Source organism: Podarcis muralis, chromosome 3, assembly GCF_964188315.1.
Source record: "Podarcis muralis chromosome 3, rPodMur119.hap1.1, whole genome shotgun sequence".
Classification (NCBI taxonomy): Eukaryota; Metazoa; Chordata; class Lepidosauria; order Squamata; family Lacertidae; genus Podarcis; species Podarcis muralis.
This window is the reverse complement of record NC_135657.1, coordinates 62,263,840-62,289,006: the sequence shown is the minus strand read 5'-3', so window position 1 is coordinate 62,289,006 and position 25,167 is coordinate 62,263,840. Positions and strand designations below refer to the sequence as shown.

Sequence of the window (25,167 nt, the reverse complement as noted above, 5' to 3'; positions counted from 1 at the left end):
AATTTATACAAGAGAAGCAGAGCTGTGTGTATTCTGAATTCCTGCAGTCACAACATCATATACCACATTTGGTGCCAGGTAAGGAATCTGGTGTGGTTCAGTTTGTGGAAAAAAACAAAATAAACGGGGGGGGGGGGCAAGTTTTTAGATCTTCTGGCTGAAAAATAAGGTTGAAAAGATGCTCAGTGAGATGTTCACAGGATGAGGGGGTTGGTGATCTGAGAGAAAATAGAAGCTGCCTTCCTATAAGGACACAGGAGGCAATTGCTCTATATACTAACCCCATAGCTCAGGCTTGCTTTCAGAGAGCGGTAGCATCTTTTCTGGATTCCAGTTGTTGTTCTCCCCCAGCCCTGCTCTGTCTTTTTAACTGAGGATGCTGGGAACTGAATTTGGGAACTTGTGCAAAGCACATGTTCTGTCATTGAGCTATAATCCCTTCCCAAAGGGGAGTGGGGACCTGGCTCGCTCCCATCTCCCATGTGGTGATACTTTTGGAGCCTCCCAAGAGCCAGGAGTGGGGACTGAATATTCTGCACATCTGCTGGTCATTTCATGCCCAGATAATAGAGGATGCACATCTGACCAACCACTCTGCACTGGGGTGAAATATGCCTTTTGTGAAAGAGCAAAGAAAAAGGAATGAAAGATTTGGCATTTTCCACATCTGCTCTGCAAATCATCCCAGCCCCCCAGTCTCTTTAGACAGTTTTTTTTAAAAAGCAGAGATTGCCCTTAAATATTAGGTGGTGCTCAGCTATGAGTCAAAATTAGTAGGCACATTAAAATTAATAGGCAGAGCTTAGTCACATCCATGAATTTCAGGGGGTCTACTTGGAGTTGGGTACCACCCATTGCAGAAGCACAGGCACACATTCAAAGCAAGGTTCCTTGCTATAGGGTGTGCATTTTCTCTCAGATCAGGTTGGTTAACAGTGGGTGGAAGGTGGGCAGGGAGTTGTGCACACCATCCCCTCTAGCAGAGATGTGAGATGACTCACTTGTTTGAATCACCAGGTCCTTTTGCTAATCTAAATACATGATGCAACAGGCATGTTTAGCACTATGTGCAGTGTGACAGGTGAGGAGCAAACTGCTTTAGACCCAGGCGGCCCTGTGGTTCATGATTCCAGCTCCAACTTCCAGATTTGTACTTGTAGTAAGAATACTGTTACCGCAGTAACATGAACAAGTGGGTTCAACCACCAGGGAACACAGTAGTGGGGTTTTGATTTTGCACAGCATCTACACAAGTTTCTAGATACTTCTCTGGAAAATCACTCCTTTAGTCTGCTGGCCCCAGCATGCATGTGCTACTGGCAGCCTGAGAATGCCTATCCACTAAGTTGATTTGACAGCTGGCAATCAGAAAAAGTGTCAGGCCAAAGGAGGTCGGATGGCTGTGATAGCATCAACAAATTTTGGGCAAAGCAGGTTTCTGTGATGGGAGTTTTCACTAGCCTATTACCAAGGCTTAGCTGGGTTGGTGGACATGCTGGACTGCTTGAGGGGTTTCTCACCAGCCAGTTGGCCCCTGTGAGAACAGGACACTGAACTACATGAGCCTTTGGCCTGATCCAGTAGGACTTTTCTTAAGTCATTGATCTTCTCACTGGCAAGCATTTTATCAAATAGCCCAACTGTACAATATTGAAAAGACTATACTCTTTCTATAGTAGTTTTTGACCCTTGGATGTTTAAAAACATATGCATTTGTCTTGTGAAGGAAAATGCTAATGAAAAGGTGGTTCAGAAGAAATGATGTCTTGATCTTATAAAAGGAAGAACTGACAGCATTTATAGAAATATTGTCCAAGATTTTACTGCAAACCAATGGGTTTGGTCACAAAAATTATACATATTGTATAATAACCATGTAAAGTACATTATAATAGTGGTATACATTATAAGCCTTTAAAGGTTTTTTTTTCCTTTTTAAATATACATCTACTATTGCAACCAACTGTACAAGTCTTTTTACAAATACGTACAACCAGGAATGAAAAAAAATACAAACCATAAATAATGCCCAGTTTTACAGATGAACAAAAAAATAATGAAATAAACCAACAGCTTTGATAGACTGCAGCTGGGGCATTTTGGTCCCTAGAAACCCATTCTAAAAATAGAAATATTTATATATATATATATATATTTATATTTATATATATTTTTCCATAGCAGCAATGCTTTCTTCAAGCATTATGGGTACTAAGTCATTGAAGCCCATCATCATTAATTTTTACATTTTTTTTCTTTAAAAAAATCATCTATCTACACATATTAATTTATTGTCTTCCAAATATGGAAGGAACAAGCAATGCCCCCCATTGTAGAGTCCTGCAAGTGTTGCACTGATGCTTCTGAACAAAGTCCATTTGAAAAATGTGCATACCACACTGACACCATTGTCCTCATAGCAAACTCGCACATACACACAAAAGAAACACACGTGTGAATCAGGAAACACTCTTGTGACAGGAAAAGCTTTGGAGCTCACAAGATCTCAGGGGGGAAAAAGGCACGTTTTCGTAAAATCATCCCCATCGTATCCAGAAAGATCTTCAAGCTAGGCTTTTCAGAACAAACTCTCAAAAAAAAGGGGGGAAAGGGGGGATGCACACAGGATGTTGTTCTTAAGCTTACAATCTATGGCAGTCTATGGCAGCAGTAGCTTCTTCCTTCTTTCCTTCTAAAGGCGATAGCACCACTTTGGTGGGTGGGAAGAACTGGAAGTTGAAATGTTTTTGCAAGTTCATTTAAAAGTAGTTAGAATGTGCTCTTCCAAATGAACGGCAGGAACGACGACAACAAAAGCTTCCAGAAAAATAAAATAAAAACGCAGTTGAAATTAAGGCTGCAAAGCTGCCACACAGTGAGAAGATGTGCAAAAAAAAAATTCTCTCTCCTTTTTGAAGGTGACCAGACAAACTGGCAGCTCACACAGAAGGCCAACAGAAGGGTCATTATTAAATGGAAAAAAAAGAAAAAGTACAAACAGATCACTATAATAGAAATTCACAAGAAAGAATCCATGGGAGGGGCATAGGAGAAGCCCAGAAATGCTTCAGCAGCTTCCTTGACGCTGGCAGTGATGAGGATGCTGTCTGAAGACTGGCCAATGGAGTTCGGGACAGGCTCATCTGTAAACTCAGGGTCAAAGTGCCGCAGGTCATTGGGGCCACTCTGAGAAAACAAAGAAGGTTCTGTTGTTAATGTCGGACTGGGAAGAAATGTTCAGATCTTTCCTTAACTGGGAGTGGGGCCTATGTGTTTTCTTGTGTGTGTTTCTTTAAAGTAAAACCAATCTAGGCACTTCATGGGAAGGCAATTACAAAAAACAAAACGGGATCACCCCCCTGAACTCATTCCAAACAAAAATAGAAATCTAATGGGGTGGGTGGGTGTTGGACTGGAGACTGATCTGGATTGGCTGCAGCGGTCTCACAGGTCAACATGCACCTCCAAGCTCATAGAGTTCACCTGACCCAATTGCCTCACCTCATACCTGAACTGCATGAGGCAATTCCATCCACTTATGTATAAACTCAAGGCGGCATTTAAAAATTAAGACACCTGCCCGATTGCTTCACATTGAGAACACACTAGAACCTGCTAAAAACTAGCCTGTCATTATTTTTATCTTCAACCCCTGGGTACCCCAGTATAAATAGAAAAGTCTCTCCCCTAATTAGAAGACAACACTTACCACATTTGGGTTGAAAGGGGGTGTAATCTTCTTATTAATGAGATCATCCCAGTTAATTAGGGAGAAGAAGATGTGGTTCTTAATCTCCATCTGTTGAGGAAATGGAAATCAGATCAGTTCAGGCAAGAGTAATTGGAAAAGACTGTTATCGTCTAGCCAACTTCCGAAACTCCCCCACCCACCCCTCACAACTCGCAGGATTATACTTACAAAGTCCTCCTTTGCACCCAGCCTCTTGGTCCTGTCCTTTTGCAGAAGACCTTCCAAAAGGTGTCTCGCAGAGTTGGTAATATTTGGCTTCAGCTGCAGAGGTTTGTTCAAGATGTTGTCATACATTTCTGCTGTGTTTCTGCTATAGAAAGGAGGCTGGAGAGAGAGAAGAGGAAACAGATTTTTAGTCCCAAGAGTCTAACTTACTGCACTGCCTGTATCACAATACACTTAGTTTGATACCCATTCTTAAAGCACTGGAATGGCCCTTCTCATGTCCCACCCACCCAAGGAGCATAAGGCAACTGCTTATATCGGGTCAGACCAATGGTCCATCTAAGTCAGTATTGGCTACATGGCTCTCCAGGGTTTCTCAAGTAGGGAATGATTCCCAGGCAGGGATTGAACCCAAGACCTTCTGCATGCAAAGCAGATGATCCATCACTGACCTATGGCCACAAATATGTGCACCATGTAAGAGATCCACATGCAAAATATTGGTTCCAACTGAAGTTCACAACATTTATAAATTCAGTGGAACCAAGATTCAGCTCTTTCTTATGCTGGTAACTACTGCAGATGGAAACATGACTGGTCTGTGTTTGCAATTAGCCAGTTGCTCACTATTTTTGCTTACCAGTCCATAAAGCATCTCGTACAAAACAGCCCCAAGGCACCACCAGTCAACAGTCCGGTCATAGGGTTGCTTGTGAAGGACTTCGGGGGCAAGGTACTATTGAAAACAAAAAGATAGGAAACATTAGAATAAAGTAGCCAGTCTGCATTCTTTTAAATGCTCCACTTAGAAATAACCTTAGTGACCTGATTGAGTGGGGACTGCACTTGTGGATAGATGACCACACCAATCTTTACATCTGTAATACTTTGTTCTGCAGGAGTCCCTAGATAACTTTTTCTTTTTGCCCTTAAAGGCTTGCATTTGTAACCTCTGGCCTTTCTCTCCCTCCCCCACCCGCTGCAGCTTTGTCAGCAGGGCTCATCAATCAAAGCCTGTCTGACTACTTCACCTAAACAACACAACATGTCCTTTTGTCCCATCTGGGAAATTCCTCTTCCCTCTGCACACTTTGGGCACATACATCACTGCCATGTGGATAAAAAAAGCAGAACCCAGACCTACCTCAGGAGTGCCACAAAATGTGGAAGTTGTGCCATTGTGTTCTATGTTCTCTTTGCAGAGTCCAAAGTCAGTCAAGACAATGTGGCCTTGAGAATCCAGCAAAATGTTCTCTGGCTTCAAGTCCCTAGGGCAAAGGAAGGAAAATACACAGGTGAGCCAATGGCTCTCAACTCTTATGTTTATTATAAGCAATGGGATTTTATCAGGTTTATTATTTTTTTTGAAGGGGGGGGTTGTCCCTTTGAAAACAAACGGGTTTGATGGATAGCCCCCAAGCACTTTCTAAAGGTCATTTACCAACAGGATTTAATCTGTGTGCATGAGAAGCATCTATTTACTGGTTCTAACCCATAACCTGGAAGCGAATCTAAAAATTTTGCGCTGCACTGATCCCAGTGCCCAGGGTCAGTGTCTTGGTTCCACAAGGTTCCCGACCTCCCCTTATTACACATTACAGCCTACTTCCCACAGTTTTCACAGAAACCATGCACGTGTGCAAACCATCTGCTCTGCTTACCGGTAAACAATATTCAATGAATGCAGGTAACCCAGTGCACTGGCGATTTCAGCAGCATAAAAACGAGCTCTGGGCTCCAGGAAGCAACGCTCCCTCTGGAGATGGTAGAACAACTGCAGGAGACAAGGAAGGAGGGGGAGAAATCTGTTAGCGATCCCAGAACCACTAAAAACAATGCATTTAATTAAGCGCTCTCTCTCTCTCTATATATATATATAGCTAGAGAGAACAATGGTAGGAAATGGCCTAGTAATCCGCTGGCTGCTTCCTGCTGTGAGAGGCTGGCAAGCAGGAGACCCTGAATCTAGTAACCCCTCCCCAAAACTCCTCCTCATACTTAATAGGAAGAAAGCACTGCCTTATTTGTACACATGGCAGGGCTGGCTTTGTTTTCAGCAAGAAGGAGTTTGAATAATCTTTGGATCAAGCCCTGTGTATCTTTGGACGCCCCCCCCCCCCTTATGGTTCTGTACATTCTTTCTGCTTACCTCTCCACCATTGATGTAGTCTAGGACAAAATACAGCTTGTCTGCAGTCTGGAAGGAGAAGTGGAGTCCCACCAGGAAAGGGTGCTTCACGTTCTTCAGTAGGACGTTGCGTTCAGACATTATGTGTTTCTCCTAAGAGGAAGGGAAGTAGGAAATCATTCACTGACTGAGCAGCAGAACAGTAGGACTATTATAATTCGTTTGCCGATTGGCATTTCTCGTGAAATGGGTATAATTCAGTTACGTACCTCTTTCTTTTTTAGGATTGCTTTCTTCTGGAGGACTTTTACTGCATAGAAGTGCTCTTCTGCCTTGTGCCTTGCAAGAAGAACCTGAAATAAACCAAGACACCCCCTTTGTTTAGGTGTGATCATGATGCAAGGGAACTATCAAGTCACAACTCAGCTATGTCCTTTCTGCTATCATGAGGCACAGCTATAGAGCAACCCTGCACAACTCAATGGACTGGCAGTAAAATGCCACATAATTGGTGGGTGCCACTACCTTAAGGCAGGGAATGGGACAATATAGCCTTCAGTTCCCCTTTGTGCCGTATGATCCATATAGCAAATTTTCTTACATAAATTTTAATGGAACCTTGCTTTTCAAGAATACTCCACCTCACACCCCTTCATAGTCACCAGTTTGCTTCTTATTAAATCCCCCTGGCACTCCCAAGTATTTTGAAACCCTTAATATTACAGGCCCATTGACCAAATGAATATGTATGCTTACCTTCCCAAAGCTGCCTTTTCCAATGACCTTCAGGAAATGGAAATCTGATGGTTTAGCATGTGGGTTAGAAGAAGGGCCAAGGTTGATCTGCTGGGATGGACTGGGCTGCAGTGAACAAAGAAGAAAAAGAAAAAAAAATCAAACATTTGTACTGAAATACTTGGGTGTAGATTATTACTTTTTTAAAAACACAGTAAATTGTATTGCATTCTTCTATGGGGGGAAATAATATGCTTGAAAGAGTATGTCAAGTTAAAAATAAGAGTTTTATCTGCTCTAGAGGGAAATGCTAAATCTTTATTGCAAAACACTTCTTTCCAAGTTGCATCACTACAATGTGTCCTGAATGGAAAAACCCATGCCAGATTACCAACGGACAGAACATCTATCTTTAAAACCTGTTGCTATTACTGTCACATTAAAGTCTCAGGATAGGCTGTGCATAACAGAAGCTACTTACTGGAGGAGAAGGATTGGCATTCATAAGTTCAGGCTCTTGAGGCTGGGAGATCTTCAAAATAGATTGAACTTCAGGGCTGAAAGAGATTAAAGGCAGGATAATTAGTACAGCTGAACAAGGTACAGAACATTAAAAACATTTCACCACTAGGGGGCATGGTAACATTCTAGCTGGAAAGTTTCAGGTTGGCAGGCTGCTAAAAACAACTGGCTTACTAGGTTTCAGGCTAAGATGAAACCGGAGACAGGAACAAACCATTCTGAGCAAAGAGACTTAAGTTTCCTCTGTAATTAAAGGTCAGAGGAGGGAATGAGGGATCAGGAAATCTAAACTAGGTGCCTTTCTCCAGTTTTCTATTCTTCAGCCAAACAGTAAAACTTAGCTGAATGCAATTAATTCAGAACTTGTGATATTTTAAAATCTAGAAAATTTTATTCTGTTTCCTGCTAATTTTTTACAGCATCTACTCTACCGCTGGCCTTATTTTCTTTTTTGGCATAAGGTGTATCTACTCAAAAGTGAGTCCAAGAAGATTTATTCCCAAGTGCATATTTATTCCCAAGTGCATATAGCTTTAATGACACCCGCTTCTACCACACAGGTGTCACAAGTTACTTTCTAGTAAGTATACTTAGGAGTATAAGTCCCACTGAAATTTCTGAAATTTACATCTGCGTAAGCATGCATGATACTGTAAAAAAAAATAATTTAACAAAAAAACTGCAAAAAAATAATAATTTCAGCAATCTCTCACTGAAAGGAGTTATATAATTTCTCATTCTCTGTTAAATTTTAGAACGAATTTCCACGCATTTCCCAGGCAATTTCTGCAGAAGAGAGTAAGAAAAAAACACAGCCCACAAAAAATACTTACTGTTTGCATGCGTAGGAGTTGGTGGCTATCTTCTGAATGAAGTCATTCAGCCCCATTCGTCTCTGTTTCATGAAAGCTGCAAACAATCACAAGAGAGAAGAGGGTTGTTACAGATTAATTCCCCATCTTCTTTCCTTTCCTTTATTTAATTAATTAACGCACACACACGCGCCCTCTCCATCCCTTGAATGCAACAAGAGAGCCTCGCTTCTACAACACGGTTACAATCGGGAGGGCGCACGCTGTTCTATGCTCTTTTTCTCTATCGCTATCTCCTCCTCGTCGTTCCCACTCACCGATCAGTATTGCCACCATCCCTCTCATCTTGGAATAAGTTAGCGTGGATCCCGAAGCTTCGGCTTTGACCGTCATCGCGGACTTTCTAGGTTTCTCAGTGTTGGGAAGAATAATAATCCAAGCAGATGCGCGAGGTATAAGAGTGGATGCGCGAGCGCCCTTCCAGGCACCTAGCTGCTTGCTTGCTTGCTCGCTCTGCTTCCGAGTTAGGGAATTAGCAGCGGGGGTAAAGCGCGCAGTGTCAAGATCGTTCACCCTGTTGAGTCAGCTCGCGTCTGCCGCTCCGCCGCTCGCCCCGGGGCTTTATATAGGCGCGGCCTCGGCGACAGCCCAGGCGAAGAGGAAGGAGGGGCGGAGCCAGAGGGGAACAATGAGGAAGAGTCTCGCTCTCCCCCCGCCCCAGGCGCCCGGAGCTGCCGGGAGACATGCAGGCCTGGCGCCCGGCCCTTCCCTTCCCCATGACATGTTCCCCTCCCTTGACGTTAGAAAGGAGTCTCGCAAGCCGGCTGGAGAGGAAGAAGCCCGCCAGCTACCACGCACCAGCCCCCAGCCCCCTTTATCCTTTTTCACCCTCAGCAAATTGCAGTGGGATTAATTGGCAGCAGTTCTAGAGAGGCAAAGACAATGCAACAAAGGTCTGGGGTTGCAAAGAGTGTATCTGAAGAAGTGTGCATGCACACGAAAGCTCATACCAAGAACTAACTTAGTTGGTCTTTAAGGTGCTACTGGAAGGAATTTTTTTTTGTCTTGGAGAGAGATGCCAGCCTTATTTTTATGTACTGGTTTATTGCACGGCAGAATTAGAACTCCGCTCTTTGCCGTGCCAAGGCGCTCAGGGCACTTGCTGCGTCCTTGTGGGGCCCCCTCCCCGCACTCGTCCACCCGTGTGAGTTAAAGAGATGTGCCCAGGAGGTCGCTGCCCCTCGAAAGTTAGCACCAATTAGGCTTGGCCAGCAGCCTTTCTTGTGTGTGTGTCCTTTAAATGTACCTGCCTTGTTCCTCAAGGCCAGCATAACGCGCAAAGGAAGTCCCATTTTTGCCACTCTTTACACTTCCACAGAGAGGCCCGCCGCGGGATAGGATAGCCTTGGTTTTTTTCAGACACCCCCAGGTCCGAGATGGACCTCATCCAAGGATCGATTTGTTCCAGAGATAAGAACAAAGGCATTTCCGTTGCGACACTCAGCCCTGTCTCCCACAAGAGGCGCCGAGGGCGGGGGGGGGGGATTGGGAGAGCCATCTCCAGGTCGTTCCCCCCTCCCAACCTGATAATCGGAAGGTACAGCCCCTGGACGTGGAATTTCCATTTTTAATCTATTATGGTTAAATCCACACCGAGAGCGATGTCCTTCGCGACCTTACTTAGCCCCCAGAAACTTACTTTTTTATATAAAAAGTATCTGTACAGTTATTATATAAAGCAGTAACCGAGGGTGTCCTTGAACATATTTAGATGTTCTGTGAATCAGTGGACAACCACAGCTAATCCACACACACACACAAACACACACACACGGAATTAGACATCGGGGTTTCCCGAGAGCTGTGACTCCCAGTCAGGCCGGGGCATCCTTAGACGTTCAGCCCTGCCCTCCTCCTTAACATTAATCCGGCGGCATTCCCTCCAACATTAGCTATTTATGGCACACCTACATAGGAAGAAATCTCCTTAATCTAAGGCAATGAGAGCAAAGCAGGAATCCCATTGGGTCGGAAGGTCCTGTGTCTCTGGATTCCTCCATCAAGGCAGGCAGAAACTTTTCCTACTCTTGAGAAAATACGCCTTGGGGATCTGAGCCTCAGAGAGCAGACAGGGCTGCTTTTGAGGAGTCTCTGAACTTCTTCTGTCTGTTTCCACCCTCCCTTCCCTCCTCTGCCCTTTTCTTTATAAAACCACCTCAAAGCAACTCCACTGTCGTTCAGACTGCGAAACAGAAACCGCTGGAGTCACACGGTTCCTGCTTTTACCAGATGGTATTTATTAATCGCCAGAGAGCGGCGGGACGGGGCTGTCCAAGGGCTGCCTTGGCTGGCAAGCGCCGGGAGGCTCCAACCACGCGGCTCCAAAGGAATCCTGGGCCGAAGGGAGGCGTCCGGGGGCGGCTGTCAGTCAAGCAGCCCGAACGCAAGAAAGGGAGAGAGACGCAAGCAGAGCTGTAAAGGTCCCCGGCGCTGCGCAGGACTTCCTTACCCAGATCCCGGCCAGAAGCCCTGGTTTTTTCCGTTCTCTGCAACACCGGCGGTTCCTTCTCCGTCTCACATCTGCAGATGTTAAGTTTATGGCAGCCTCCCCACCCCCAGCTCCAAGTATGTGAAGCAAAGGGAACCGGAGAGAGCCCCCCAGAGAGGATCTAAAGGAGAACTTCTGACGTCTGGGGTGAAGGCCGATAAGCAATGGCCTTTTCGCAGGGAGTGACTTCGGGCGGGGGGGACACACTCTTGTTTCCTGCTGCTGCTTCCTCAATCCCATAAACAAGCGCCCCTTCCAGGCGAGACCCCAGAAACCGATTGGCTGGGATATTGCTGAAAGCGCCTTAAAAATATTGGGCGCGTGTGCGTGCGTAATAATAATGTTTAAAAACGAAAGAGAAATGCCATCTCATGGAATGAGATGATGGAAATCTCCACATTTACAAAAGCAACGGGGAGAGAAAGAGGAAGGGGGTGGGAGCTGACTCAGGCTGCAACGATTTCTTTTTCTTCATTTGCACAATTGTTTGAGAACACTTTGTGCCCGGATGGCCCGTTTATTTATTTATGCCCGTCTCCGCAGCAGCGTTGCGGAACACGTGAGGCGTGTTTATGAATGGAGTTGGCCGGGACGCCGCCCACCGGCGACCTGAAGCACCGGCGGCGGCACGCAACGGACGGCAGTCATAACATATTGCGGGGAGGGGAACGGGGCGCGGAGAGCGAGCGGAGAGCTTGGGACTGAGACCACCTGCCACGTCGCGGCGAGAGGGGGGCATCGCCTTCCGACCCGATTGTTGTTACATTCCACCCCACTGATAAATGCAACACGAATCAATTCAAGATTCCCCCCCGCAAAATAATAATAATAATAATATAATAATAATAATAATAATAATAATAATAATAATAATAATAATAATAATAATACACCTTTGGGCACTGGGAGAGAGGCAAGCTTCTGATCAAGAGCTCGCCTGCTTATTTAGCTCATTATTCTTTTTTAAGTAGTAGCCTTCCCATCGTTCCCCTGCAATATATTAAAAAGTCACCACCTTCTCCTTTCTCTTTTCCTATCACTTAAATGTAATATCTGCGATGCAAGAGCCTCAGCGAACGGACAGGCCTGCAAGTGCAATCCAGGCAGGATGACTCGGGAGGAAGCCCGCCCACCCACCAGTCCAAGGGGACTTTGGTGCAGCAATAAAACTGCAAGCACATTTGCTAAAGCTAAGCAGGGTTCGATACTATTTCAAACTGGATGAGGAACCACGTGTTGAGATTGCTGCACTGCAGGGGGTTGGACTAGATTACTCTCGGGGATCGAACACACTAAATTGATTGATACCAACTGGATCCCTGGAATCCACTATTTTTTGGTCCCCGAACGCCGCTAAGTTTTCAGCGGATTTAATTTTTATTGGACTTTCTGCATAAGCCCCGCCTCCGTCCTTCCTCCTTCTTAGCTCCTCCGGCTCGCGCACGATTTCCTGCGCGCGCCTCTGCGCGCCCACGACAACATGCTTTTCCCCGACTGTCCTGTTTCAAAGCTGGGGCGGATGGTTTGCAGAACCCAAAAATCCTAAGCAGAAAGCACGAGTTGGAAACGGGGTAGGCGGGTAGGGCTCTTCCACGCCGGATCTAGAATTAACACCCCAACAAAAGGGCTGGGCGGAAGCGCCTCGGGCCTGTGCGACTCCCACGGGCTGCCAGTTGACTTTGCTGACGCAAGATTGCAGAAGTTGCATTTTGCCTAATCCGTTGATTTTATTTTTTTAAAACACATACAAAACCTTTCGACTCGAATCCTTCCAGAATTCGGGGCTGTAGGAAAAAGCCGTACGGGGGGAGGGGGACACCAGTCTTGCTTTAGCCTCCTTTATAACACCGCAGCTTTGATTATTAACAATAATAATAACAATAAAGAGATCCCCCCGGGGAACTCAACCATGATCTACAACTTCCTCTGCTCCTTTCCATTACACATATGTCCCCGCGGCCTTTTCCTCCGCCAGTAGCGGCAGGGCAGCTTCCGGGAGCCCCCCCCCCCCCCCCGCACAGCCTCTCTCGCAAACTTTACAAGCCTCGCATAGCCAGCAGCTCGAAGGGGTGGCGGCGCCTCGGGACTTCCCGCAACGCGCATGCGCTCAAGTCCCCGCTTTGGCTCCTCCTTGCCTGAACCCGGCGAAACTGCTCCTCCGCAGCCGCTTCAAGACTCAGCCTTGGAGCCCCATTCATTCGCGGCTTCATTCACTTATGCTGCTCTAGCGATCAGGTGGCACATGATGCCGAAGAGTCTCCTCTGTGTGCCCCCCCCCCGGCTTGGCCACTTTTCGCCTGCTTGACCACACAGGAAGCTGCTATAGAGTGTGTGTGTGTGTGTGTGTGTATGTATATGTGTGTTTATATATATATATATATATATATATATATATATATATATGCGTGTGTGTGTGTATACACACACACACACACACACACACACACACACACACACACATATATATATATATATATATATATATATATATATATATATATATGGTCAGACTCATGGTCTCCGCTTGGGACCCCCAGTCAATTTGCCCATGTGATCTGCTTAACCGGAAATATCTGCCAACTGGGATGGTGTTTTGGCCATTTCACTAGCGGTTGTTAGCCACGCCTCCGGATACCAGTTGCTGGGAATCGCTGCTGTCCTCATCAGGCCCTGCTTGCCCCCGGGGGGGGGGGCTTTGCATAGGCGTCTGCTCCCCCAGTCTGGGAAAAGGATGGCGGGCTAGATCTAGTCCAGTGACCGGACGTGGAAGGGCGCTTCTTACATTTGCAGGAAATGCCAAGAATCGAACCCGGAGCCAGATTCTGCATTCCCAGCATGAACCACGATGCTTCTCATCTAATGTCACTGAGCCAGCCAAGGCACCACATCGCCTTCTTCAGCATCATTTGTGCTCCCACAACACCAGTCCTGTGGCAGGTGGCTGGGTGAAGCAAGCCAGCTGCCCTGGTGAGCCTTCAGAAGGTCCCAGATTCAGTCCCCGCAGCATCTCTCGGTAGGGTTGGGTTTGGGGGAGGAATTGTCAGAATCCCTGGAGAGCTTCTGAGGTCTGCCAGCCAATACCGAGCTTTGATGCACGAATGGCCTTGGGAGAACACATCCTATGGTATTCACTACATCCTTGGAAGGATGCACTTGGAAAGAAGCCCTGCTGTAATACCTGCCCCCACTCCGCAAAAACCACCTCCCCCCAACATTTAAGTTGCACTGAGACATCCAAGCCATTGTTCCACTCCTTCGTCCTCTTTGACAAGCCACCTTTCAGGGAAGCCCGCACAAGCAAAGCGAGTTCAAGGCAACATTCCTATGGATTTGCCAAGGAATGACCTACAGGCAGTTTTCCCGTAAGACTTAAGCCTCTAGCATACAAAACCATGGTTTTTACACAGCTCTGTCCATCCACTCCCCCTCCTCCTGCTCTTTCAGATGAGATTGCCTCGGAGCTAATCTTATCAGCGCACCCAAAAAACAATTGAGCCTCAAGCCCTTATCTCCAGCCGCATCTGATAGGAGTATTTTAAAGGGAGGGACAATCTAAGAGTGTCCATTTCAACTCGAGATTCAAGCGCTCTCTTCCTTCCCTAGGTCAGAAGTTGTTGTGAAAGTTTCCCACCGCGGAAAAATTAATATATAATGTTAATTCGACCAACCTTTCAGCGAAGACTTTTCTTCTTTCCCTCTCATGGTGTTTGTCTCTTCCTCTCTGCCTCCTCAAGATCCCACCACAAGTGCCAGGAGCCGCCGTTTCGGCAACCCTGTTCTAAATCCTCGGGCTTTGTTGTATTGTAATTCCCAACCAAAAAGCGTCTCCTTCTTTGGGCCGTCCGGCTCTCCGTCAGCTTGCAGGGAGGCGGGCGATGAAATAAAGGAAACGAGCTGATCTGGCTGCCCAGTTTATGAACCTCGTATTAAAGGTGATTTACATACCAGAGAACTAAAGTTCAACAAGAGCCACGTTGTTGCAACATAAACCCTGAGACTGATTGAAGTCAACACTTGCTTATTATATATATACCGTATGTGTACACACACACACACACAGAAACATGCCCACACACAAACACACACCCAGCGCGGCAACTAGAAATGCCGGTCTCTTTTAATTGATGCAGCAGGAGACTTGAATCAAAACACAATTTGGGAAGGAAGGAGGGAAGAAAACACAGAGGGAGGAGGAGCCTGCGTCTGCGATCCAGAAATGCCCGCGTGACTTCTTTAATGTCCCTGTCTGTGCCCTCCAGGTATGGTTGGACATCAGTTCTTTCCAGCCCTAGCCAGTGGCCATAAGATTATGGGAAGAAGAAAGAAGAAGAATAGGACGAGGAGTAAAGGCAGCCGGGCTCCTGAACATTTGCCATTCTTGTTATCATTAAGATCTTTTGCCAGCCCTTCACAGCAAACTATTCACATGCGATGTTAAAAACCATCAAGACAGATTTGCAGCCCAGCAACATCCCAGTTTGCAGGGTTTCCCACTGGTATCTTGTTGGCCACTGTGAGGACAGAAACACTGGACTAGATGGACTATATACCCCACCTCTGCTCCAAATGTGGTACATGGTTCTGTCTTGGCCCGCTCTACAACAACCCTGCGAGGCAGGTTAGGCTGAGAGGCAGTGACTGGCCCGAAGGTCACTCAGTGACCTCCACGGCCCAGTGGGGATTTGAACCCAAGTCCGACACTCGAACCACTTCCCCACGCTGGCTTTCTTGTGTTCCCCACCTCTGATGTGGTCTGGGAACGCTGGCTAAGGGTTCAAGGATGGGGATGGGGGGTGTGGAGGCAATCTGGTCTTTTGTTTTGCTTTTTTAACCGTCGTGGATCATTGTAGGAAGAATCAGGCAGGCGATCCCCCAGATGCACGGGCCACTTGAGCTGAAATGGGTTGAGGAGTTGGGTAGGTGGGGGCTGGGTATCGTCTTACTGGAAGCTTGAAGGCTTGAGGAGGGGGCAGGCCAAAGGCAAAGGGGAGACATCGCCCTCCTGCCCGCCTGCCTCTTCTGCTTTATCCCCGCGTCAGATTTGCGCTGGACGGCGACGGCAGCATCAGGCGGCGTCCGGCCGAGTTCCTCTCCGCTTCCCTTCTCGCCCGCCCAGCCGTCCGCTCCACTTCCCCCCTTTTCCTCTATATAGCAGCGGCGGGAGACAGCCGGGCTCCTGCTGCACACATGTCGCTTGCGCAGGAAAGGAGGCAAGCTGCGCGGAGACTGGCAGCCTTTTCCTCCCAGCCCGGCCAACGGAGGGGCGTGTGGAGGCTGGAGCCGGCGCCCCCACCCCCCTCCCGCAGATCCTGGCACCTAAGCGCTTCCGAAAAGGAAAGCGACAGCTATTGCAGGGAGGGCTTTCCCCGCCGCCTGCGCCTCGCCTGCATCCCTCTGACGTCTCTTCTCCACAAACTCACAGGAGAGAGAGAGAAAGCAAAGGGTTAATAGGCTCCGACGGGGCGGTCGTCCCTAAGCTCCTGTAGTTTAAGTGTGGAATCGGCGACTAGGGGGCGCTCGAGCTCACTTCCCTTTTTCGTGGTGGAGGAGGGGGAAGGGCGCTTTAATTAGCTCCAACCGTGGACTCCCTGCAGCGAGGAAACCACGCCGTGTCCCCATTTGGAAGGGACGGACGCGCCCCTCGTTTTAAAGCTCCTGCCCCCTTACGATTCGAGAACGCGGCAGCCTTGCTGTTATCTGAACGAAGGCTACGGCCGGCAGATCAAAGGCACTTTGAAACTCTTGGCACCTGCAGTTGGCAGGCTGTGTACCTGAGATGAGGGGTGGTTCAGGTCCTCGTTTTGCACGACGACCTGAAGCACAGTTTGGACATGTCTGCATCCGGAAGCTTCCCAGGCTGCTGCTGGGACTAACTGACCCAGAAGCACAGGAAGTGCTCCTCCCTCCGTCCCCAAATAAAGCTACAAAGGAAGGAGGCGCACAGCAATTTATTCTCGAGACTTCAGCATCCTCACTGGCCTTGCAATATGGCGCGTGGATCAGCGTAGCGATGGTTTGCATTAGCTGTGTGCCTTCCTCAGGGTAATCACATGAACCCAAGTCATGCTGAGTTTTACCAGTGGCCCATCACGGACCAGCAGTGGCTCGCTAATGTTTCTCCCAGCCCCACTATTATTTCATAGAAATGTCTGGGGTTGAAACCAGGGGCACCTGCCTAACACGGTGTTGCATTGAACCTCTGTGCTGACCAAATAGGCCAGCAGGATCAGTGCTGTACAGTGATTAGACTAAGAGCTTTTGCATGCAAGACCACATTTCCAGGTTATTTTTGATGGCTTGATTTTCTGTAATGTTCCAGTTCTAACCACACTTATTGGGGGATAAGCTTTGTAAAACACAGCAAGACTTACTTCTGAGTAAAATATGCGTAGGATTGCATAGATCGATGGGTGGTAACAATGACAGGTGCTTACAGGAGACAATGTAGTAATTAAGGATGTCTTAACTGGTAATGGTGATTTGCCAGTATTGTGGTTAGACTCAGTAACCCCCCAAGTAGATGCAAAGACAGGTACCTAAATGTACCACTGGCAGAGGTGCAAGCTCTTGCTAGCCCCAGCAAATCACTATGAGGTGTGTCTGTGGTGGTGGTGGTGGTTTTTGTTGTTACAAAGCACCTAGAATAGATGTATCTACACACAGCTTCATCCAACTGGTCTGTCTGTGTCATGTCACAAATCGGGCTTCTGCAAGCCAAATATCCATTTAAGCCAAAGCGCTGAGTTTACACCAGTAGATCCCCAATCTGAAAATGTTTACATAGAAGTAAGACCCATTAATTCCAGAAGAATGTATTGCTTCCAGATAAGTATGCCAGGACACCAGCAACTTAAAGAGAGTCATGACTAATGTCCCAAACATTTGCTCTCAAGGGATCTTAGTTATGATTTTGTTCTTGTTTCTGTTGGATCAGACCCTGTTACATGTAAACAAGTCCCACTGATCAGAAAGCAATTTGTTTCCACATTAAGTGCCCTTTGGCTTAGGCTATGTTTGTGTGTGTGTGTGTGTGTGTGTAAATAAATCCCCCCTGGAATCAGTGGGCCTACTTGCAAGTTATGGCCTCAAACTAACAAGGTTTGGATGCAGAATAATTTAGCTGCGCTTTGACCCCATTGAAATAAATGTGACAAATCTGTCACACAACTAAGTGAAGTTCCATTGATTTCAATGGGAAGAATTAATCTCAACTAACTCAGTCTGGGTGGTTTGTGGTTCCTAGTCCTGTTTAGCGTACTGAGACTGTTGGCCTCGCTTTTACTGCTTTGCCTAAGCTGCAGAATGGATCTGGCAGTGTACATGTAAGCTGTTGACAATAAATAGGACACATTTAATAGATTTAATAATAATCGATTTAATTATTGCAATAGCAGGAGGCTGCCGAAAGACTGCTGGACACTTCTCCAGCAAGGAGATTGATATTGGCTGGGAAAGCTTCTATGGATTTGATTTGAGTGCCATATTTTGCCAAAGATAAATTTGCTACCTATTTTACAGTATTTCAGTTTGCTGCTGGCCATATCGTGGGTTTATGGCACTGTCAATCAGAAGCTTTAATGCCAGGGGATTGGAAGTGCAGGATCATAAAGTGATGAGCCTCTGAACTAGGAGAAAGTAATTCCCCAACACGGAAAATTACAGCATCTCTTAGCTGGCGTGACCTGTAGTTAAAAAGTATCTGATACTTTCAGTATTGCTCCAATATTCCCTAATTGTTGGTTGTTAAACTAGCTGCAGCTATCAGAGAATTGTGACCTGGTGGTGACCTGGTGCACTCCCAGAGGTGATGGTCTGTTTGCTGCCTGCATGACCCAGCCCTTAGGGGGCTTCCAAGTGGAGAATTTTGTAAATCATAGGATTGTAGAGTTGGAAGGGACCATAAGGGATCATCTAGCCCAACCCCCTGCAATGCAGGAATCTTTTGCAGAACAATGGAAGACTCAGAAGGGAAATGGGGATCAGTGCCAGTCTCAATTGGACCTGCATTTGAAAACCCACACTTGCAAGCTTCTCTCCCTGTCAAAAGTTATTAATGGACATGAGGAAACAATGGTCTGGAATGCCCATGTGGTTTGCAACTGGCTCTAGCAAAGAGGTTTTCTCTGTGTTACATTGGACTTTCTGATTCATTGCCGATTAGTGATTGCCGATCAGGGTATTGTGAACAGTCTCATGAACGATATATAAGAAGTGTCTGTAGACTCTGAAATGTGTGGTGCTTGTATTTGAGAACAGAGCATAATGGAAGTCTAGGTATATGGGCCTGTTCCTCCCCTCCCCCAGAAAATAAAGGCGAGAGATAGGGACTGTCTGCCTTGTAGTTGATTAGATCAAGACAGGGAGTCCCCATTGCTAGGCTTCATTGGAATAGCATGGAGAAGGAATATTGCCCCACCTTAATTTACATTGTATAGGAAACTCCACATTCAAACACCGAAGTAGCCCTTATGTCATACCTGGTGCAACATACAGGGTGTACTGTAGCATTTTGTGCTGTGCTGTATTGCAGTTTTAATACTTTCTGAATTCTAGTTTTTTACTCTCTCTTTTTGTTTCCTGATTTTTGTGGGTCTATGGCTCAAAAGGTAGGATATGAACATTTAATAAATGACATAAATACAATACTCATAATGACATACGCTAGAACATTCAACCTATTCCATTACTCAAGCAGGACGCTCTAATGATGTGCAACTGGACGCTAATCTCATCTATCCATCTGCCTGACAGAGAGTTGTTCCATTACCACCTCTGTCTCAGAGCCTTTTAAGTGGGACAAAAGCCCAGCCAAAACGAAGGCCTGGGAGCTGGGCAGGCACACAGACCCTCATGATTCTGCTGAGCATCAGGAGCCAAGGGAATCTGTGGGGACCCAAAGGGGAAAATAGATTAGATGACAGAAGACATGTGCCCTTAGGTACATGTCCCCTGAGCGAATGCACAACCTATAGTAGGACCCTTTCAGCCAGAGGTGGAGAAATTCATCAGCCTCAACAACAACAACAACAACAATGTTGTTGTTTATTCATTTAGTTGTGTCCGACTCTTCGTGACCCCATGGACCAGAGCACGCCAGGCACTCCTGTCTTCCACTGCCTCCCGCAGTTTGGTCAAACTCATGCTGGTAGCTAATTATTTATTATTTATACCCCGCCCATCTGGCTGGGCCTCCCCAGCCACTCTGAGTGGCTTCCAACAAAGTATTAAAATACAGTAGTCTGTTAAACATTAAAAGCTTCCGTAAAGAGGGCTGCCTTCAGATGTCTTCTAAAAGTCTGGTAGTTGTTCTTCTCTTTGACATCTGGTGGGAGGGCGTTCCACAGGGCGGGCGCCACTACCGAAAAGGCCGTGGCCAATGCTCAGGGTTGATAGGACATGTAGTTTAGCAACAGTTTAGCAGTGTGTGTGTTTAAAGATGGTTGTAGCCTATCTCTAAATTCCTCACTGAATTCATCCTGAAAGTTGTTATTCCTGGTGTAAGTATCTGTGAAAAGTGGATAGCTGTTTCTGAGATGGGGCCCCAGGTTTAAAATGCAAGAAATACGTCATAGCTTCAAAGGAGTTAATTTGTTTATGTAGCCAGTCTTGAAGCCATGCTTCTGCTGCTTGCAAGAGGCTTGTAAAGCAAACACAGAAAAAACGTGTTGAGCCTTATCTGAAAGCGAGATTGCTTAAGTCCCTTTCTAAAGCACTCAGATCTCATCTGAAATTACCCCCATAAGCATTCACATAAGCCTTTGTAACTACTGTGGTGATCCCCACTTTGTTGTTAACAAACGCTTATTATGTATGTGTATGTCAAACCATGCTCCCACTTGAAAAGTATGCGTAGGCCCACTGTGCTTGAGCTGGTCTGAGGTCATCCTGACGAAAGATTTGCAGTCAGGCAATGCCTGAAGTGTTGACCCAGTTATTTGAGGAATGTTTGCCTTTGGATGTTGCAACCACACGGTCACAGTTCTCTGGGCCAATTACCTTGGCTGCACCTGGAGCAATTCCCCCCCCCCCATCAATTGCTTCCATTCATACCTTAGTCAGTGTTTATTAAGAAGGATCAACACACACGCATAATAGCTGTGCACACATCAATTAGCACAGATCCGTTGAAGACAAGCTGGTTGGTGGGAAAATGTAACCGCAGCAGTACTACAGCCATAGGACAAGGATAGGATAAGTGCCGTTATTAAATCACTGGCAATGTTATCGCCACGCATCTTTAATTCTTGTAACTGAAGAAGGCAATGCATATTCCATGTGCTGCTGCAACAGTGTAGCCTGCACTGAAAGAAGCTCCACAGAAAATAGAAAGAACCAAATTAAGGAAATTCTCAAATGTTCCATCAGTAGCCAAGTGGGGAACCTGTGACCCTCCGAATGTTGCTGGATCACAACTACTATAATTCCTGACCACTGGCCTGCTGGAAGGTGCTGAGAGCAGCTGGAATCGGACATTACTGGAGTGTCTGTGATCAAGCTGTGGTGCTCTAGGCCAAACATATTTCTGCTAAGAGTATTTACTGTGTTTTGGTGGAATGAAGAATTTGATAAAGATGGACACCTGGTTTCAAACAGGAGTGGCTTTTCTGTGACTCTCCAGATGTTGCTGGATTCCAGCTTGGCTTAGTCCAGGCATCCCCAAACTTGGCCCTCCAGATGTTTTGTGACTACAACTCCCATCATCCCTAGCTAACAGGAGCAGTGGTCAGGGATGATGGGAGTTGTAGTCCCAAAACATCTGGAGGTCCGAGTCTGGGGATGCCTGGCTTAGTCAATGGACAGGGATGGTGGGAACTGAAATCCAGAACATCTGGAAGTCTACTAGTTAGCCATTTTGCTTTAAGCAATGCTGACGAGCTTTTGCTCATTAAATTGTAAAGTTTCCTTTCCTTCCTGTCCTTTCCTTCCTTATCTCAAAAGGTCCCACATTTGGAAATCTGCATGTTTAATTATATTTAATGATTACTTGAGTACACGGCACCTCGTTAATCAACACAAGGCCAAACTGCATGAGATGCTAAATGTGTCAGTAGAAGTTGCTTATCTCTTTCTTTAACTCAAGCAGGGACCATGATAAGTGATAAGGCAGGAGGCAAAGCTTTCCTCCTATGCCACAGTCCCAACAAAACTCATTTGTCCAACTGTATAGGAGAATCCTCACCACCGCATATGGAGTCTTTACTCTCCAACAGAAAGCAGCTCTGGGACAGGGTCTGCCCTTTGTTGGGCATCAGCACCTCCTCCACATGTGCCATGCTCCCAACCCCGATTACACAGCTGACACAGTGAAGGGGCAGAGTTAAAAGAGAGAGAGAAAGAGAAGGAGGGGAAATTTCCAGTGACATTGCCATTTTAAACAAGGCAACACAAATCTTGTCTTTTTGGACAAAGAGATGTATGCCAGAAAAACATCCTGTGCTTGTCGTTACCATTATAGCCTAGTAGCCATGCTTTTGGTATGCTGTTGTTAAGTCTTAGATTATTATTCACTGCATCATTCACGCTGCTATTTAATTCTCAGCAAGTAATTACATGCTCCTATGTTCTATGCACATAAGGGCCTGGCTTCCTACGGCAATTATCTCCCTGCAATCATATTTCTCAGGATGTGATAGTCAAAATGAAAAGGATGGCAAATTGATTTCCACTATCAGTTAGCTAAATTGATTTCCACTATTTGAGGATCTCATTATTACCGTGCCGTTTGATTTTCATTTGCCTAAGTACTACACTGATCATCCTGCAACCTGGCGCAAAAACAAACATTTACTGCTGAGTGGTATTTAGAATCTCAGGACTGTAAGGTGGAAGAGTAACCCAACACACCTACACCCACCCAGATGGATAACCTAATGTCATCAAGATTACACTGCATGGCACAAACTGAATGCAGAAGCAAAAAAAGAAAAAGAAAAAGAAGAGGCACCATTGGAGGATTCCCTTAAAATGCAAAAAGCAGCTTTGGAGAAGCAATCTTGACAAGATTGTGAAAGAAAGATAAAGAGTTGAACTTCTCCTCTGCACTTTCCATGGACCTGAGGCTGCTTAAGTTTCCTCTCTGCTACTCTTTACATACAGGACGCGGGTGGCGCTGTGGGTAAAAGCCTCAGCGCCCAGGGCTTGCCGATCGAAAGGTCGGCAGTTTGAATCCCCGCGGCGGGGTGCCAGCGCCTGCCAACCTAGCAGTTCGAAAGCACCCCCGGGTGCAAGTAGATAAATAGGGACCGCTTACCAGCAGGAAGGTAAACGGCGTTTCTGTGTGCTGCTCTGGCTCGCCAGATGCAGCTTTGTCACGCTGGCCACGTGACCCAGAAGTGTCTCCGGACAGCGCTGTCCCCCGGCCTCTTGAGTGAGATGGGCGCACAACCCCAGAGTCTGTCAAGACTGGCCCGTACGGGCAGGAGTACCTTTACCTTTACCTACTCTTTACATAACAACAACAAAAATCCTGATTCCTGACCATTGATGGCATTCACACATTTTTGCATTTGCACTATTAATGTCATGCCTAGTTTGGCCTTCAATCAGTAACGGCAGTTGTTAAATCCACCAGATGTCAAGGAAACTATCTCTCGCATGGCACAACTATATTTTTTCCTTGTTCCTCTCCGGGCTTTGGACAAGTTCCTATTCAAAGGAGTTCCTTTGAGCCTCATGGTTATATTATTCTATGCATCTATGATCATTTGTCTCCGCCTAAAAATATATTGGCTCTCGATGAAGCCAAGAGTTTTGTGTACTGGAAATAATCCTGCCTATGAAGCATCTTTCCAGTTGATTTGCCAACTAAAATGCAGAGTCCTGCAGAGGCAGCAGGACAAGCCTTCAGTGAAAATAGCTCTGGAGTTTAGATATTGTCTGGGGGTGGGGCTGGATATTGGGATTGCCAAAGACAATTCTGACCATCACGTAGGAACAGAGGAAATTGCCTTGCAGTAAGCCGGATCACTGGCCTAGTTAGTGCAGTGTCATCTTGTCTACACTGCCTGGCACAACTTCCCCTAACTGGAGACACAAGGGATTGAATCTGGGATCATCTGCATTCTAAGTATATGACCTACCACCAAACTATGGCCGTTTCTGGTGCAACTTTTCAGATGTGGCGGGGAATGCATCAATGCTATAAAATAAAAACTTTCAACAGCAGTCAGTCACAGGGAACTTGCAGACAATGTCAGGGACTCTGCCAGTTCATGTGACAGATGCATGCAGAATACAGAACATGCCTGTGGAAAATTACAAGTACTAGACTGACAGCAAATCCTCCCAGGACCATTCTCCAGCTATTTGCTGCTTTACACAGAAATCCAAACACTCTCCACCTGAAAGTTGCATTCCAGCCATTCCAGTGGAAAAGACACCCTGAGGAGTGAAACTGTCTGCCAAAGGTTCAGGGACAAGCGTGTCCCCTGGATGATTCAGCGGACAGGTTAACTTCAAAGTCAAGCTGGAAGCACTAAAATGGAAATATTATCAAGGAGCCGAAGGGAGCAAACACTCAACTGGAGCCATGGAGCAGCCAGAAAAAACAGAAGCTGAAGCTGATAATCCAAGGCTATCTGGCAACCTATACAATCACAGATGCAGTATGACCTGACTTACTGAGGTTGAATAGGATATTAAACACACACACACACACACACACACACACACACACACACACACGATCAGTGGTTCAGTCTGAATCCTGAACCCTCCAGATCCTGGTGTTTGACCTTAGTCAAACAGCTGCATCCCAGGAGTAAAGGTGAAGACACATATATCCAAATCTGTGCATATTTTGTTACGTCATAGACATGGCGCCATGAAGATGCCTGTAATCCCTCTAGGTTAGGCATCTCCAAACTCGACCCTCCAGATGTTTTGGGACCACAACTCCCATTATCACTAGCTAACAGGACCAGTGGTCAGGGATGATGGGAATTGTAGTTCCAAAACAGCAGGAGGGCCGAGTTTGGGGATGCCTGCTCTAGGTGATTGCCTAGGCCTCTTTGTCTGGTCCTCAGGACCAGGCCTCACACCTCCTCTCTTCACAGCCCCTCGCTGGTCCTGCCATGCACCCCCCTTGAGCATTTTTTCCTGGCATGCCATTGCCTGGATATAGATTAGAGAGTGGTGTGTGAAAGTACAGTCATACCTCATGTTACATTTGGTTCATGTTACGTTCTTTCAGGTTATGTCCCACAGCGACCTGGAAATACCGGAAAGGGTTACTTCCAGGTTTCGCCAATCGTGTTTCGCGCATGTGCACAAGTACCAAATCACGCCACGCACCTGCACAGATACGGCGCTTCAGGTTGCTCTCTTTTCATGTTGCGAACGGGCCTCCGGAACGGATCCCATTCACAACCAGAGGTACCACTGTATGCAGAAACATGCCTATTGTACCAATTAAAATGAACATTAGTTGCTTCACTGACTTGTTTCTGGCCTTGCCAACCACCACTGGTATGTGGCCCCAGAAGGTTGCACAGAAAGAAATATAGTC

At 46.4% G+C, this 25,167-nt stretch overlaps 1 protein-coding gene across 4 annotated transcripts in view; it reads right to left on the bottom strand.

Annotated features, from left to right (window-relative positions):
- Positions 1 to 1,796: 1,796 nt before the first annotated feature.
- Positions 1,797 to 25,167, bottom strand: part of SGK1 (serum/glucocorticoid regulated kinase 1) — a 72,957-nt gene continuing 49,586 nt past the window's right edge. Inside the window, exons 1-12 of one of the 4 annotated variants that reach the window (XM_028723479.2) lie at positions 14,330 to 14,659; positions 8,135 to 8,210; positions 7,261 to 7,336; positions 6,801 to 6,905; positions 6,314 to 6,397; positions 6,066 to 6,197; positions 5,578 to 5,690; positions 5,061 to 5,184; positions 4,557 to 4,652; positions 3,920 to 4,075; positions 3,710 to 3,799; positions 1,797 to 3,186 (exon numbers count right to left, since the gene is read on the bottom strand). In XM_028723479.2, coding sequence (XP_028579312.2) covers positions 3,019 to 3,186; positions 3,710 to 3,799; positions 3,920 to 4,075; positions 4,557 to 4,652; positions 5,061 to 5,184; positions 5,578 to 5,690; positions 6,066 to 6,197; positions 6,314 to 6,397; positions 6,801 to 6,905; positions 7,261 to 7,336; positions 8,135 to 8,210; positions 14,330 to 14,363 — 1,254 coding nt within the window. In that variant the 5' untranslated portion in view covers positions 14,364 to 14,659 and the 3' untranslated portion in view covers positions 1,797 to 3,018. Of the gene's footprint in view, positions 3,187 to 3,709; positions 3,800 to 3,919; positions 4,076 to 4,556; positions 4,653 to 5,060; positions 5,185 to 5,577; positions 5,691 to 6,065; positions 6,198 to 6,313; positions 6,398 to 6,800; positions 6,906 to 7,260; positions 7,337 to 8,134; positions 8,211 to 8,430; positions 8,722 to 10,622; positions 10,797 to 14,329; positions 14,660 to 25,167 lie in introns of those variants that run through there. The other 3 variants (XM_028723480.2, XM_028723478.2, XM_077925971.1) reach the window with 3 other exon arrangements.